The sequence below is a fragment of the Mercenaria mercenaria genome, chromosome 18 (assembly GCF_021730395.1).
Source record: "Mercenaria mercenaria strain notata chromosome 18, MADL_Memer_1, whole genome shotgun sequence".
In the NCBI taxonomy this organism is placed as follows: Eukaryota; Metazoa; Mollusca; class Bivalvia; order Venerida; family Veneridae; genus Mercenaria; species Mercenaria mercenaria.
This window is the reverse complement of record NC_069378.1, coordinates 54506886-54523718: the sequence shown is the minus strand read 5'-3', so window position 1 is coordinate 54523718 and position 16833 is coordinate 54506886. Positions and strand designations below refer to the sequence as shown.

The 16833-nt window shown below is 33.8% G+C and overlaps 3 protein-coding genes across 4 annotated transcripts in view; all 3 read right to left on the bottom strand.

The window, feature by feature from the left end:
* The window catches only part of LOC123539060 (CD63 antigen-like), a 101426-nt gene that overhangs the window by 30277 nt on the left and 54316 nt on the right, over positions 1-16833 (bottom strand). The gene's annotated exons all lie outside the window — the stretch shown is intronic.
* Positions 1951-8306, bottom strand: LOC123539010 (scavenger receptor class F member 1-like). The gene is made up of 3 exons (XM_053530071.1): positions 5843-8306; positions 3797-3880; positions 1951-2088 (listed from the first exon to the last, which is right to left on the bottom strand). Exons 1-3 carry the CDS (start codon positions 6306-6308, stop codon positions 2066-2068), a joined length of 573 nt encoding a protein of 190 aa, XP_053386046.1. The 5' UTR covers positions 6309-8306; the 3' UTR covers positions 1951-2065.
* LOC123539465 (multiple epidermal growth factor-like domains protein 10) overlaps positions 15086-16833 on the bottom strand; it is a 33085-nt gene continuing 31337 nt past the window's right edge. For both annotated transcript variants that reach the window (XM_053530070.1, XM_045324102.2), the window contains exon 2: positions 15086-15829. In XM_053530070.1, the coding sequence (XP_053386045.1) occupies positions 15258-15829 (572 nt within the window). In that variant the 3' untranslated portion in view covers positions 15086-15257. The remainder of the gene's footprint in view (positions 15830-16833) is intronic.

Genomic DNA, 16833 nt, shown 5'->3' with positions numbered 1-16833 from the left:
CTTGATGATATCTAGGTCAAATTTGAAACTGGGTTACGTGCGGTCAAAAACTAGGTCAGTAGGTCAAATAATAGAAAAACCTTGTGACCTCTGTAGAAGCCATATTTTTTACGGGATCTGCATGAAAATTGGTCAGAATGTTCAACTTGATGATATCTAGATCAATTTTGAAACTTGGTCACGTGCGGTCTAAAACTAGGTCATTAGGTCAAATAATAGAAAAACCTTGTGACCTCTCTAGAGGTCATATTTTTCATGAGATCTGCACGAAAATTGGTCAGAATGTTCATCTTGATGATATCTAGGTCAAGTTCAAATCTGGGTCACATGCGGTCAAAAACTAGGTCACTAGGTCAAATAAAAGAAAAACCTTGTGACCTCTGTAGAGGCCATATTTTTCAAGGGATCTGCATGAAAATTGGTCAGATTGTTCACCTGGATGATATCTAAGTTATTTTCAAAACTGGGTCATGTGCGGTCAAAAACTAGGTCAGTAGGTCAGATAATAGAAAAACCTTAATGAACAAAAGTACAAATTACATAAGAGTTACATCCCTTTCAGAAATCATGCTTTGATTTGTTATTTGTTATTTAATTTCTAAATTATTTTAAAACAATGACTGATTACAATGTGACAGTGTGTGTAGGTCTTAGATTAATATGTCATTACAAGTAGTGTTTATGAAGTATATCATACAATCACTGCTCATCTTTCGCTTTGCAATATTACAGTCACAGTGTCAATTAATTTTATTTATCGCATAGTGCGGCAATTTTCCTTTGATCTTTGCAGCATGTTATACATATTAACACACATTATTACTACAAAACTGTGCTGATATCTTACAAAACTGTTGCGATATATATCAACACGGAAATCTCTATGGAGTTTCATAAGAAAAAAAGTGTTCCGATATATATCAGCACAGTAAAACTGTTCCGATATATATCGGAACACTTTTTCTCTATTGAGGTCCTATCAAGGGAGTATAATTTTTTCCTTTCAAAGAAAAGATGATTTTAGCTCCAATTTACAGTTCACAGAGAAAGAATTGTCACAAACACTACATTTATAAAGTAAAAGAATAAATAAACTAGAATATTTCAAAAACTTGATAGTTATTGCCAAATTCAGAAATACATGAAATATATGAAATTCTGAGATTTCTCAAATGTTTCTTTTTCTTTGATTTTTTTTTTACAAACAAAACAACAAGTTTTACAATATGTCTGGCCAATGAAATGCAAAGATTTAAAACCAATGCAGAAATTTTTTGGGTACTTTTATCTGGGGAACACATTTTCTAAAACAGAAGTTTTAGTGTTTCAGTCAGCGAGGTGCAGAAAGGGAATCAAAATAGTAAAAATAATAATAAACAAATTTAAATGAAAATAATATATAAATTTTAATGATAAACTATGCGATAAAACAGTTATAATATGTAGTGCTCGTGTGTTACCAGGATATATCAGAGCTAGGGGTACATCTCGTTATTTTTCTCTTCACATATCTGTCTCGGCCTACCGGCCTCGACGATATGTGCAGAGAAAAATACCCTCGATGTACCCCTAGCTCTGATATATCCTGGTAACACACTCTCACACATACTATAACTATTACATAAAAGTTACCAGAGAAAGACGTCGAAGCATTTCCATGGTCTCTGATTCATCAAACTGTTGTTTCTTTTATTCGTTGTTATTTTGTTTTGTATTGTGGTCTGATTCTCTTTTTCATCTTCTTTGTAGATTATTCCCGAATAGTTTAGTAATACACCAGGTAATGAAATATCAATTGCAATGTGTTCCTTCCCATAACTTGATCCGATTTATCTTTTTTTTTTCTGTGTGTAATTATGCAATTTGTGTTTTCAAAATAGTGAAAAACATTTGACCGTGCTCAATGTTCAACATTTTCTTTTCAGAAATCCTCCCAACTGTTCAAATACAAAAACATAATGATGCTGTTTTAACTTATACAGTATAACTTTAACAAAATACTTTCTGTTGTCACTGATGGTTTCCTACTCTCGAGCAGATATGCATGCATTGCTTGACACTTGTTTCAAATCATATCAATCATCTTCCCTGAAATATCATACGTCGAATGATTTATAATTATATTTAAATTCAAGGCCTCAAAACAAAAAGATCTTTTCATAATATACTTTCAATTCTGTCAATATCTAAGTTAAAACAAAAAGATCTTTTCATAATATACTTTCAATTCTGTCAATATCTAAGTTAAATCTGTTATTGTCTTAGTTATAACTGTCAATGTCTGACTTAAATCTGTTAATGTTTTAATTTAACCTGTTAATACCTGAGTTAATTTGTCAATGACTGAGTTAAATTGTATGGACAAGTTTTCAAATTCAAGTTCATCTGTTGATTTTTAGCTCATCTGATTTTTTGAAAAAAAATGATGAGTTATTGTCATCACTTGAGCGGTTGTCGGCGTCGGCGTCGGCGTCGGCGTTGCCTGGTTAAGTTTTATGTTTAGGTCAGCTTTTCTCCTAAACTATCAAAGCTATTGCTTTGAAACTTGGAATACTTGTTCACCATCATAAGCTGACCCTGTATAGCAAGAAACATAACTCCATCTTGCTTTTTGCAAGATTTATGGCCCCTTTTGTACTTAGAAAATATCAGATTTCTTGGTTAAGTTTTATGTTTAGGTCAACTTTTCTCCCAAACTATCAAAGCTATTGCTTTGAAACTTGGAATACTTGTTCACCATCATAAGCTGACCCTGTATAGCAAGAAACATAACTCCATCTTGCTTTTTGCAAGATTTATTGCCCCTTTTGGACTTAGAAAATCAGTTTTCTTGGTTAAGTTTTATGTTTGGGTCAGCTTTTATCCTAAACTATCAAAGCTGTTGCTTTAAAACTTGCAACACTTGTTCACCATCATAAGTTGACCCTGTACAGCAAGAAACATAACTTCATCCTGCTTTTTGCAAGATTTATGGCCCCTTTTGGACTTAGAAAATATCAGATTTCTTGGTTAAGTTTTATGTTTAGGTCAACTTTTTCTCTTTAACTATCAAAGCTATTGCTTTGAAACTTGCAACACTTGTTCACCATCATAAGCTGACCCTGTACAGCAAGCAGGGTAACTCCATCCTGATTTTTGCAATAATTATTGCCCCTTTTGGACTTAGAAAATCATTTTCTTGGTTGAGTATTATGTTTAAGTCAACTTTTCTCATAAACTATCAAAGCTATTGCTTTAAAACTTGCAACAGTTTTTCACCATCATAAGTGGACACTGTACATCAAGAAACATAACTCTATCCTGCTTTTTGCAAGAATGATGGCCCTTTTTAGACTTAGAAAATCATGGGTAGGACAATATTTCTATTACACAAAAAAAAAATCAGATGAGCGTCAGCACCCGCAAGGCGGTGCTCTTGTTTTTTGTTGTTGTTGTTGTTTTATTCCGAAATTACTTCCACCAATACAATTTAAGTCGTAAGATGGTTTACTATATACCGGTGAACGAAACTTTAAATGCACCTCCAGACTTTATGTCATCACCGATGTTTCACCTCTTAGTTTCTCTATCTAGAAATATTTCTCACAAGCAACACTGGAAGTAATGAGTGATTATTTCAAACGAATCAAAAGAATTGTTATTATGTGTTTATTCTTGCTTTTCTATTACAAAGCATGTATAATTAGGATGTGTGTATATTAATTCACACGCAGTAATTAAGTCATCAATGCGTATACCTCATGCATTAACATTTTGAGAATTTAAACTAGATCAACTTAAAACGTCAAAATGTTACCTGCAGCGTCTACGAAGCAGAACAGCACAACAATTACTAATAAACACACTTGAAACTCTATAGTACTTGCGGATGAGTCTTTTCCTGAGTGACAGAAATAAAAAATCTGACATACATTTTGTAAGATGGTAAAAATCACAGAATACAACACACGAATTACAGGAACTTTTGACCACCGTAAAGATTTAGACACTGCTATAGTTTAGGTACATACAAAAATAAAACAACAGGGCCAAGATAGCTATAGGTCGCTCACCTGAGAAACACACCATAACACAACATATTAAACAATGTAAACATGTTTGACCTAGTGATTTCATGGAAAAAAATATTCTGACAAATTATCATTAAAATTGGAGCAAAAATCTTGAGTATAAGTAAGTATTTACTTTGATTTGACCTGTGACCTACTTTTTGACCCCAGATGACCCATATTCGAACTTGACCTAGATTTCATCAAGGCTATCATTATGACCAATTTCATGAAGATCAATGGAAAAATGCAGCCTCTATCGCATACACAAGGTTTTTCTCTGATTTGGCCTAGTGACCTAGTTTTTGACTCCAGACTACCCATATTTGAACTTGACCTAGCTTTTATCAAGACAACCATTCTGACCAGACTTTATGAAAATCCAATGTAAAATGCAGCCCCTATTGCATACACAAGATTTTTTCTTGATTTGACCTAGTGACCTAGTTTTTAAACACAGATGACCCATATTCCACCTTGACCTAGATTACATCAAGCCCATCATTCTGAAAAAAAATCATGAAGGTGAATTAAAAAAATAGCCTCAATCTACTGACCTAGTTATTTAACTAGATGACCCATATTCGAATTTGACCTAGATTTTATCAAGGCAATCATTTTGACCAAATTTCATGAAGATCGATTGAAAAATACAGTCTTTATGGCATACACAAGGTTTTTCTTTGATTTGACCTAGTGATTTACGTTTGGACCCAAGATGACCCATATTCAAACTTGACATAGATTTTATCAAGGCAACCATTCTGACCCAATTTCAGGAAGATGAATTGAAAAATATAGCCTCTATCGCATACAAAATGTTTTTCTTTGATTTGACCTAGTGACCTAATTTTTGTTCCCGGGTAATCCATATTCAAACTTGACCTAGATTTTATCAATGCAATTATTTTGACTAAATTTCAGGAAGCTCAATTGAAAATACAGCCTCTATCGCATATGCAAGCTTTTCGTTTGATTTGACCTAGTGACCTAGTTTTGAACCCAGATTACCCATATTCAAACTTGACATAGATTTCATCAAGGCAATTACTCTTACCAAATTCATGAAGATTAATTGAAAAATACAACCTTAATCGCATACACAAGTTTTTTCTTTGATTTGACCTAGTGACCTAGTTTTTGACCCCAGATAATCAATTTTCAAACTCGGCCTAGATTTTATCAAGATTATTATTATGATTAAAATTCAAGAAGATAATTTGAAAAATACAGTTTATATCGCATACACAATGTTTTTCTTTGATTAAACCTAGTGACCTAGTTTTTGACCCCAGATTACGCATTTTCAAACTCGGCCTAAATTTTATCAGGGTAATCATTCTGACCAAATTTCATGAAGATCAATTGAAAAATACAGCCTCTAACGCATACACAAGCTAACTGTTGACAGACGCCGGAGGCCGGATATCGAGCGATCAGAAAAGCTCCCCTGAGCATTGCTCTGGTGAGCTAAAAACATGTTTATTTACTGTTTTAATGGCTGAAAATAAATATCGTATTATATTTGGTTTAAAGCTGTATATCTGTTTATTAGCGTTGCATATAGCGCAGAGAATGTTTTGGCAAATAATGAAACAATGAAGATGCTCTTCCATACAAGAATACTTTATTTTTAATTGAAATGACAGAATTAAATCATTTTTTGTTCAAAAATTTGTTCGTTGTGTTGTCTGAACTGAACATAATATGCATGTAATTATATCTGTACGTTTACATGTATTTAATATGTCCTTCATAGAATCTATGTCTGGTAATATCAAATGTGTACCTACCAATCATTGTTTTGTCCAGACAGTTAAAAGACTGTGTACCGGATGTGCACCTGTCGCACCTTTCCCCAATGAAACCAGATATGCATGTCTTGTTCTGACAAATCCCAGATTCTTTCAAGCAAACGCCTTCTAAACAACCTTGAGAGCAATTATGTTGACATGCATTTCCCCAGTATCCATCTTTACATTGGTCACATGTTGTTCTTGCTGAGCACGAGATACAATTTTCAGGGCATATGGACTTGCATTCATTTCCAAATCGTCCTAGGGAACATTCGGTACAATTTATGCCATCAAAACTGGATTTACATCTGTTTTGGTAACACGTGCCATTATTTTGACTACATCTATCCAAATAACACCCCCTGAAACAGGAAAGTTCACACGTGTTACCATAGTAACCATCTTTGCATTCTGTGCAATTTCTGTTCGAAATGCATGTGTAACAATTAGCAGGACAATCCATAGTACAATTGGAGTCAAATCCATATTTTCCTTTCGCGCAGTAGTCACAGTGTCCACCTTCATAATTATCTTTACACAGACATGTACCCGCTAATTGGGACAACCTTTACTGCAAACACTCTGACAATCTCTTCCGTAATGATTTTTCATATAACAAGCGGTACATGACATATAATGTGCACAGTCTTCACATTGATGTGGACATGATCTGCACGTATAGTAAGCCCCGCCTCTTGCCCGATAGTCGCCTTTGTGGCACGTGGCACAGTTGTAAGGAAAAACGGCGCAAGTGCGACAGTGGTGATAATTCTTGCCACAATCGACCATATAGTGCATTAAAGGTGAAGAGTGATTTTGTTTAAATCATGACGTCACCTACAGTTCATTGATGATATAATGATTTATTTTAAGCTTGATTTCAGCTTTTTTTCAAGTTTTGATTTCTATCAAATCAAAGTATTTTGTCATTTTCAAGTGCTCGTAATATTTCGACTTGGAATTACTGTCCGAAAAATGTCTTGTTTGAATGGAATTTTGTTCTCAAAGACACAAAGTAGGCACTGTGCGCTACCTTTTCAGCTTCTGGCCACGGAAAATTAGTAACATAATCATAGATACCATTTGCATAATTGAACAGTCTTAAATTTTCGAAAGCCATCCGATGATACTATAAATGTCTTAAGAAGTTTTTTCCATGTAATGTATTCTATATGCGTAAAACTAGTTATCCTTTAAAACAATAGTTTGTAGACACATCTCGGTCGTTTGATATGGTGTACTAAACTTTAAACTTCTGCGTGTGTGTGAAAGTAAAATCTACAGAATCTTGTTTCCGCCATCGGCCTTTCCACTACATAGGTACATGAGAACTTGGAATTCAGCATTTACTTTAAACTTGTCGCGCCATGAATTTTCCACAAAAAGCCAATTCCTTGATTCAAAGTTAACACAACAATTGCATCCGAAATTTCAACTTCTCAGCCAAAAACTTTCCACGAAAAGTAGAAATTAGGAAAGCTAATTTCAGTTTCTCGTGCTAAGATTTTTCCTCGAAAAGTCGAAGTTTGTGGACTGAATTATAGGGCGAAAAGTCGTAATTTAAGTGTTAACTTCTACTTTTCGTGCCACTTCTTGTTTCCGCGACAAAGCTATATTAGAACTTTTAACTTCTAGTACAACTTTAGCAGAACTATTCTTGGGTGTTTTATTACCTCACCGAAAAACATGGCGGGCAAGGGAGACTATGCAGATATGAAACGATAATCAAAAGCCTAAAGGGCCTGAGTCGGCTAATGATTGATGTACTGACAGTATAGTCTACCAGTTTCAGTTTGTTTTTAGTTTTTTTCTTAAAATTTCATAACACAGCTCGATATTTACCCAAAATATTATATCCGGATACGATTACACTTTTCTCCAGTTTCAACAATATATTTTACAAATTGTGATGATACGAAGACATTTAGCAGCAATTGGCAGTATCTGACATTGAAGTTTACGGTTAAATTACCTCTTATTTAAATCTTTTCATAAAAAAGTTGTTTCGTTTCGTGAAAGCAGCCAAACATAGACGATCTACTTTCGATTTCAAAAACTACAAGAAATTACAATTTAATGTTTCGCCGATTTGTTTATTTCTCGAAAAATAAGAATTAAAATCATTTTTAATATCAGTAGTAACTAAACAAACCAGTAAGAGCTTCTTCTTCCGATAATTTATCCGTTTACTGACTGCAAAATTCAACCCATGCAAAGTTTATAGAAATCATACGATGCGTGTTTACGTTCAATGTGGGAGAATTAAGGCTGATCGGCTATGTTACCTAACGCATCCAGACGATTCAGATTTTGTTTTTAAAAAAGCATTGTGTGCGTTTCTGTAATTTTATATACGTTTTTATACGCTTAGAAATTATTAGACAGGCGTATTTGCATTATTTCTATACGTAATTTACGCTAATACGCATCTTATCTGGAGCCCTGTCAGGAACTATTTTTTGTCTTTCGCTGGATGTTACCCAAGCTTTGTAAGCCTGCGCAATTCTTAAAATGCACATTTATGCTTAATGAGTTACTTCGAGTATTGCACAATTACAAGTCATAAATATGACAGATTACATCGTATATTGGTCATAGCAAAGGGAATTGACACAACTTAACTTCATTGATGCAGTGAACTGTTTGAAGTTTGAGAAATCTAATGGAACTACATCCCTTCGCGTGTTTTTCGGTCCATTTAGAGAATCGCTGAACAGCAAGGACTCGTCAAAAGGCTTTCAGCCTTTAGCCGACTCAAAAATCAGGTACTAAATGTGTTCTCTATCGTGTTCACAAGGAAATTACTATGTGACAGGTGAGTAGTATACTAGCATTTACTATATAATGCCCTAATTGTGTGTGTGAAGTATCAAGGTAGGTGCAATCACGGGTACCTTAGCTGCGCCTCGTGTTGACTACCCGCCGTGATTTGCCCGTTATTTCTCATACATTTATACTTACCAAATAACACACAGCTTCCTATTTAAATGTCGGAATTTGCCGATGATACTAAAACAAAGACGAGGTAGAACTCATGTCATTTTTAAACCAAGGGATGTGGATTGAGCCAGGCTTAGAATGAAAACGACTTAATCCTCAAGGATAGATTTCCGGCGAGTGCAAGCGTTATGACTATCAAATGTAAATTATTTTAAACATAAGAAATAACGGTTAAATCTTGACAGGTAGTAAACTAAATGTCCGTTCGTGGGGTACTTGTGGGTGCAATAGTTTTCAAAATATCAGAGGATCATTTTGTTGGCAAACGGACAGACAAACGGGGGTCAACCTATAGTCCCATCCTGTTTCATCTCATCGACATTTTGGAGTCGCCAGGTAACATTTCTTCGCGTGACTTCCATAGGGAATCGTAAGAGGGTTAATTTCTTGCACGATATAGTAGGGACCCTGTGTATACTTTCAGTTTCTAATTCTGTATTTTATGATAGTATATGTCTGTAAAACCAACACGGAATACTTGCATGTAAACGATTCTGAAGCATTAAATTCATTTTATAATTAAGTAGGATAGTGAGTCACAGACCTTCCACCCCCACACACAATGGATTAGTTCATGCATAGCACGACGGGTTCGACATTAAACTATATGTTATGTTATGTTATGTTACGTTACGTTACGTTACGTTACGTTACGTTACGTTATGTCATGTTATATACATGACGACTGATCAATAGAGACAATTTGGTATGCATGTTTTAGTTTACATTTTAAAGGACATAAATCGCCTATTATAGTCGCAAAATGGAATACAGTGTCAGTCGCAAATATGCGTTCAGATCAAATATCAAAATTGACAAGTCGGCATACAGTGAATTTTTTTTTTTGCCGACTCGATAAAAATTTATTTCTTTCAAAAACGCAGACATCTTATTTACATATATTTATGGAGTATGCATGCTTATTTCAGAAAACATCATGGATTATTTAATTACAAATCAATTCGACGTGTTATTCATCAGTTTCGTGACTTGGTCGAGTGAATTTTTATGCAATGAGTGTGATCAGTCAATATTTTGTCAGCATTTTGTAATATTACCTGTCAGTTTCATCTATTATATCACCATATACACATATTTATGTTAAACTTATCGTTAAACTTAAATACACATACAGTGTAAAGCAAAATAATTTCAAAACGATTTCCTACCTTCCGCGCATCTGTTTATTGTTTTGATCAGTCGCAAAAGAAAGAGGGAGAGTACAGTCGTTTATAGGGTGTGAAGTTGAAATTAGATGCTTATTTTCAAGTTGTCGCCTATAGTCGATGGCGGAAACAGGATTCCGTAAATTTCAGTTCAGCCATAAAATATTTCAATTCATGTTGCAATTCTGCAATGTCTGAGTTTTAAGCATTTTAGCAGCATTAAGTGTTAAGTCTTAATTTCGTTACTTATTGCCAAGTCTCGTAATGTACCAAGTGATCTGTGAGTCTCTGTGGCCGATGAATTTCGTATTAACACACACTTGCTTTATACAATTCGTTAATGCATACAATGGATATATCAAACAGTACTCGTATAGCAATTGAGAGTTGCTTACTAATTAGTTGACTGTCATAATTATTATAGATTCTAAATTTTATTCATTTGTGATAATTTTTCTAAAAATCTTTATCACATGTTTTGACATCGTTGGAGTGAAAAAAAGCCATTATATAAATTTGATAAATAGAGAATAATAGGTTAGTGCCGTAGATGAGAAAGTTTATCTGGCGAGGTGGAGGAGGTTATCGGGTGAGCCGAAGGCGAACCTGATAACGTCAGGAGCTGAGCCAGATAAACGTTCTCCATCTCTTATTCTATTTATCTTGTCATTACTTCATTTTCCGATATTTGGCAATTTCTTTTACAAAAATTAGTGTGCGACAACCGGTTTAATGGCACCATATTCGTAATGACGTCATCACCGACACAGTAATGTGGTTACAATTGAAAAATCGCAATAACTTCTTCGTTTTTGAATAAAAACCACTCATTTTCCTTAGTTCGGACATTTCCAACACAATGGTGATAATTTCGATGCAAAATTCCTTATGGCAACAATATCGATCATAAGGTGACATGATCAACTGACCGTATATCACTGGTCACATGTCAACTGACGGTATATCAAGAAAAATATACGGCACCCTGATATCGGGTCGAAAATACTGCAAGTGACAGGATAATACACGCTATAGTGCAATAAAGCCTTGACGTTGACGTCGTTTATTGAATGGAGACGTTGGTCGCATTTATTTGATCTACAATAGGTAAAGAAAGAAGAAAATTTGATTTGTCAACAAGAAAAGCTTACATGCGATAAAAAGAATATTACATTTGAATTGATTTAATTCGTTGAATTGAATTAATGAAATACTCGGCAGGGCCTGGAATTTTATCATTTTATTCAACTCGTTTAAAAAATCAATACGAGAAGACACTCATGTAATATCCTCTATGTACAGTTCAAGGTTCCAGGAGAGATATTTTTCAAACGGTGTAAAATTGTTAAAAAGGTCAAATTCTTCAATATTTTAATAAGGATTTTAAATCGATATAAAATAATAAACATATAAAAAGGACTTACCTTTCACTTGAAGAGAAAGGAGATCCAGAACGAATAGTGTAGATACCAACGTCATGATTCTAAAGTTTACGTTTTCACTAGCTTTATCGTTTTACTTATATTCTTTAACAACGTAACAAAACAATCAGACTTTGTTTTGTAAAATAAAAAGAAACAATTTCGTGTAATTCATTTATCCGTCATCTCTCTAATTACCACAAAAGTCTCCACCAAACAAAATGATAAATTATTCATAATGTTTTTGCTATGTTGTGCATTGCAAAACGTCATTAGCATTAACTTGTTTTCGTACGTAAAGATACGGACTCTACAACTGAAATAATGGAATATGACAATGAAACGAAAATAAGCCTCAAAATTGCCGTAAATAAGTTTTGGTTTGGTCAGTTTGTAATAAAGTGATTGATAAAATCTATAAGAAGACTTAATATGATGCACAATATACAAATATATAATGAGTTAAAGCTGCAAAATATCTTTTTTTACAGTAACATTTATTTTCTCCGTTGACTCCATTTCGTATGTTTCACCTAATTCCTGTATACTTATTTAAAGGAAAGAAATTATTATAAAATGATAGCATAACGCATACTATGTTAAAAAATATAATTCAGATAATTCTAAATCATTCTTTTGTTGATTTTGTAGTAAACTCAGAACATGGTATCCGAATTGCTCTTGACAAAATGCGCCGTCGACGCTTACTTCATATGATACCCAACATCGCCTCAGAAAAATAATGCGAATAGATCTATTTTATAAAACAAATAACACGAGTTATTTCGAATAACTTTCTTAACTTATTAGCCTTTGCGACCAGAGCAGACCAAGATCAGCCGGCTGATCATGGTCTATTCGCTATTCACTCCTTTGAATCATTAACGTTACTGTCCAAACTGAATAATGGATTAGTCAATCTTAGAAATTTAGCAGGGTAAATGTTAATATAATTTCATTTGATAATGATTATGATAATAGTTCATATTATGTTCAATCATTGTCACAGTTGATTGGCAGTGTTGATAGACGTTAAACGCCCGTTGAATCCATAACACACGCAATGATAACAAAAGACATCAAATGTAAAACAACACTGAGACGAGCGGATGAATAATTAGTACTGTTCAAATGGAAATGATCGCGACGTTGAAATGTAACCGAAGTTTACGTATCCAAACAAATCGGGAAATTAACAGTTAGTGTACGTTTTCAGCAGGACATGTCATTATATTCAAGTAACGATAAACAAACTAAGTTATGGCACTTCAGTTTTCGGTGACTAGCGAATATTTGCGCTCGCGAAACGCGTCTAGAAATGGCAATTAGCCATCTACATTATGTAGACTGTCTCACACCAAATTAGAGTTCATTTTACAACACGGTTTACCACCGTAGGAAGATATAAAAAAAACAAACATCTCTTCTTATAAAAAGTTTTAGTATTCATGAAATAAACCTACAAGATATTAACAAGCAACTTGGAGCAAAACAAATCAAAGTGTTTGGGTATACTAGTATGATATATATTATACGAAACTGGCGGAAAATCCTGCCTGTAACGTCCGTGAAAAAGCCACAGCAATGTGGCTTCTATCAAACTGTATAACGTGCTTAATTGAATGAAACAACCAAATAGTGTAATCTTTACAATGCAATAATGTAGATTCTAATACGGCTAACAATGCTTTAATCATCACAACGATGTTATGTTGACGCCACGTCAACGTGATATTTAGCGCCATGTACGCTTCAAGAAATAGCCCTTTCAAATTTCATGAAATATTTTACTTAATAACATGTTTTAAACGAAATGTTACATTGCACAAATATTTTGATTAATTATACACGTACTGAATTATTTATTCGTTTTGCTGAATAATTCGCAATAATTTTCGTCCGAACTGAATTCTGCCGCAAGATATATTACCGTTTCCAATCCTGGTGTGTTTTAACAAATACCTATTATTGGCGCCGTGCTTGCGCGAAGAAACAGTTCCATCATATTTGATATAAATTTTACAATAAAAGCATATTAGAATCGAAATAATTTATAGCAAAACAGTGCTTTATCCCTATTTATACACTCGGGCGGTTATACGTCGTCCGAAATAATTTCACTCGGGTTGCGCCCTCGTGAAATTATTACGCCCGACATATAACCGCCCATCGTGTATAAATAGTGATAAAGCACTGTTTTGCTATAAATTATTTCTTAAATATATATTTGAATACAGAATGCAAATTATAAAATATTGAAAAAATATTGATCCGTCTACATACACAAAAAAAAGAATTAATTCTTCACAAATAAAATGGTATGTGATTTTGTATGCAGGCACTATTGATCAAACTGAAACAAAAAACATAAATATATCAAGAAATGTGTTTGTTTACTTCATGATTTTAAATCAGATTTTTACCATTCCCTTTTCTTTTAAACCCTTTCCTGCACTTTACTGAAATTTTCTTTATTGTTTTGTATACCAAAACTGACTTATTATTTAAAATGACAGGACATCGGGCTTGTTTTATATATTGTATTTTCTACATCTGTAAATTCGCAAATATGCCAATTCAGGTAAATACTTTCCAAAAATTAAATAATTGTGCTTCAATTATTCTTTAGTGTTTTAAAATTTAGCAGTTCTATGTTACAGTTGCAAACAGTTTTTCGGTACTGGAAAAAATGTTTAGTTTATACAGAATTTATTTTAGGTCGATTGTGAAGGAAGTTCTACAACTTATATTAATCACTCTCGACACCTCATTCCTGATGGAATCCATCGCCACGAGGGTATGAGAGAAGAGGCCAGTTTCCCTTTTAGTGCTGAGCGCCAAGCAAGGGAGGTACTGGTACCATTTTTCACGTCTTTGGTATGAAGCGGCCGGGGATCGAACCCACGACCTTCCGCACTCGAAGCGGACGCTCTACCACTAGGCTATCGAGGCGGTTGAAATTTGAAAAAATGTTTGAAATTCGAAATGTTTTGTAGTAAAGAAGAAACGAACACAAACTATTCTAGTATCATCAGTATAATGGTCAAAAGTTCTCGTTACATATCGATGAAATAATTTCCGTGGACTGAGTACATAGCTGCCTTTTCAAATTCATAGTTGAAAAATATAAGCTTCAATATCAGACATCGGGTTTTCAGACTTAAAAGATTTGATAAAATCTTCTTTTGACACTACCTTTTCGGAAAAGGTATCCAGTCCTATTATTGTATCTAATGACATTTTTAAGAAAAGAAAGATGCTAACGTATAGATGTAGAAATCTTCTTTAAGTGAACATAAAAATGCTGTATGAAGTTTAGCTTAAAAAGGCAACTTTTGTTTTTGTTGTTTTTAATCAAATGTAAAAGCAGAAAACAATGTTTATACTATGGTAACATACAAGGACTTTTACCAGTAAAATGCGTAAAAATACATTTATGTAAATGAATAAATGCATAACTTGGCATTAAAGCTATAATTATAATGCAACGTTTACGACTAATGGACTAACACAGAATAGACATTCTAGTATGATATATGCTTAATTGTATCATGCTAGAAGGTTTACGTAGATTTTTCTTCTTCATTTTTATGTAAAATGACGGTTGAAATAAAGAAAGATTTTATCAGCACTAAGTATTTATCGATTTGAAGAAATGTTTAAAGGGAAAAAAACATAACTTAACACTACAAATAATAGAAGCAGAACTCTATGTTGCTGTTTACAGTTAAATATATTGTCGTTCTATCAGTTAATGGGATGAATTTATGCCATTGAAATAAATAATTTTGTAAATACCAATAATTGTCGTTTTCATATGACAGTTTAAGCCGTGTCTCCCGGAAGTGTATCTGTCGCACTTTTCTCCAACAAAACCGGTTTTGATTTATTAGCAAGGCATTCCCCAGACTTCGTCAAGCAAATGTCTTCTGAACATCCACGCGGACAATTATTTTGGCATATGTTGCCCCAGAATCCACCACTACGTTCGTCACATACCGTTTCCGAAGAGCACGAGACACATTTTTTCGGGCACACAGACCTGCAGTCTTTTCCAAATCGTCCTCCAGAATATTGGTCACATTTATTTCCATTAAAATTTAGTTTGCATTTGTTTTGGTAACAAGTACCATTTATTCGGCTGCATTTACTCATATAAAATCCTATGGAACAAGAAAGACTACAAGTGTTACCATAGTAACCGTCTTTGCATTCTGCACAGTAATTTGTTGGATAATGTCTAGGATCAGAACATGATGCGCACCCTTTGGGACATTCTCTGCAATGACTGTACGCCCCATCTCTAACCGTGTAAAACCCTCTCTTGCAATATACACAATGAGGGATGAGTTGATTGCAAGTTAGGCATCCAGTCATGCACCACCCTTTTACCTGCACTGAAAATATTTAAAGCGATGGTCAAATTAAAATCATGACTACATTCTTAAAGTCTATCGTAAGTGAAAAAACAAGTAGAGTGTCTAAAACGATATTTGCCATATATATTCAAACATGCGGTGAGGCTGTGTTTTTTCTGTGCTATTTGCTTCCGGGAAATTTACACTTATCTCTTGCCATTATGAAAGCCTAACCTATTTCATTTACTATTCATGATGATCTATTGTAAAAACACATATTTTCGCTGGGTCAAAATTTCGCTTATTTAAAAATTTGAGCATGCTCGCGAGGTTAAATATACTGAGTAAAGCTTCCAACTAGACACTTCAAGAATGTAGATACCTTTTTTATTTTAAACGGTAATCTTATAATTTTTAACATCATTTTATTAACCTTAATGCCTACACATATATCGGTAAAATAATCATTACTTTTGCGAAAATCCCGTGCTTGACTGTGCGCAGGAAAATCGTGATTTTGTCATTTGCATTCTTACGATTTGGTTGAATTTATTTTTTGTAGTGTGTCCAAGAAGCCGGACGTTTTGTCACGATGTCACGATGTTTGGTATTACACAAGAATACACTTATTCAGAAGTGACATTCAGTACGTTTTCTGCTTTATTTGAGATGGCTATGATCTTTGACAGGCATGTAAGGGTTTTATTGGAAGTATAGTATATACGCAAACTTGTTAAAATGTTATCATACTTGAATATGAATTTTACTAATGGTCAATATTTACGCGAGAATTAATTCATACAAGATGTAAGGCCTCACGAATATAGCGAAAATTAAACTCTCGCGAAACTTTCTGATGTTACAACAATTACCATAGAACCGTTTTGACTATTGTGTAAAACCATATATTCATAGCTGTTGATGATTATCTAAGTCGCCATTTAACCTATAATTGTGTCGGTGCGACGTTAAACGCAACAAAAATATTTATAAACTGACTGAGGAAACATAATCTTTAAATACTAAAAATTTATAAAAAAACG

Excerpts from the sequence above, each read along its gene's own strand:
- LOC123539010 (XM_053530071.1), bottom strand. The coding sequence starts at position 6,308 with ATGGATTGTCCTGCTAATTGTTACACATGCATTTCGAACAGAAATTGC. Across the intron at positions 3,881-5,842 it reads TCTGGACAAAACAATGATTG|GAAAAGACTCATCCGCAAGT; the intron begins GTAGGTACACAT and ends TCTGTCACTCAG. Across the intron at positions 2,089-3,796 it reads CTGCTTCGTAGACGCTGCAG|GGAAGATGATTGATATGATT; the intron begins GTAACATTTTGA and ends ATGATATTTCAG.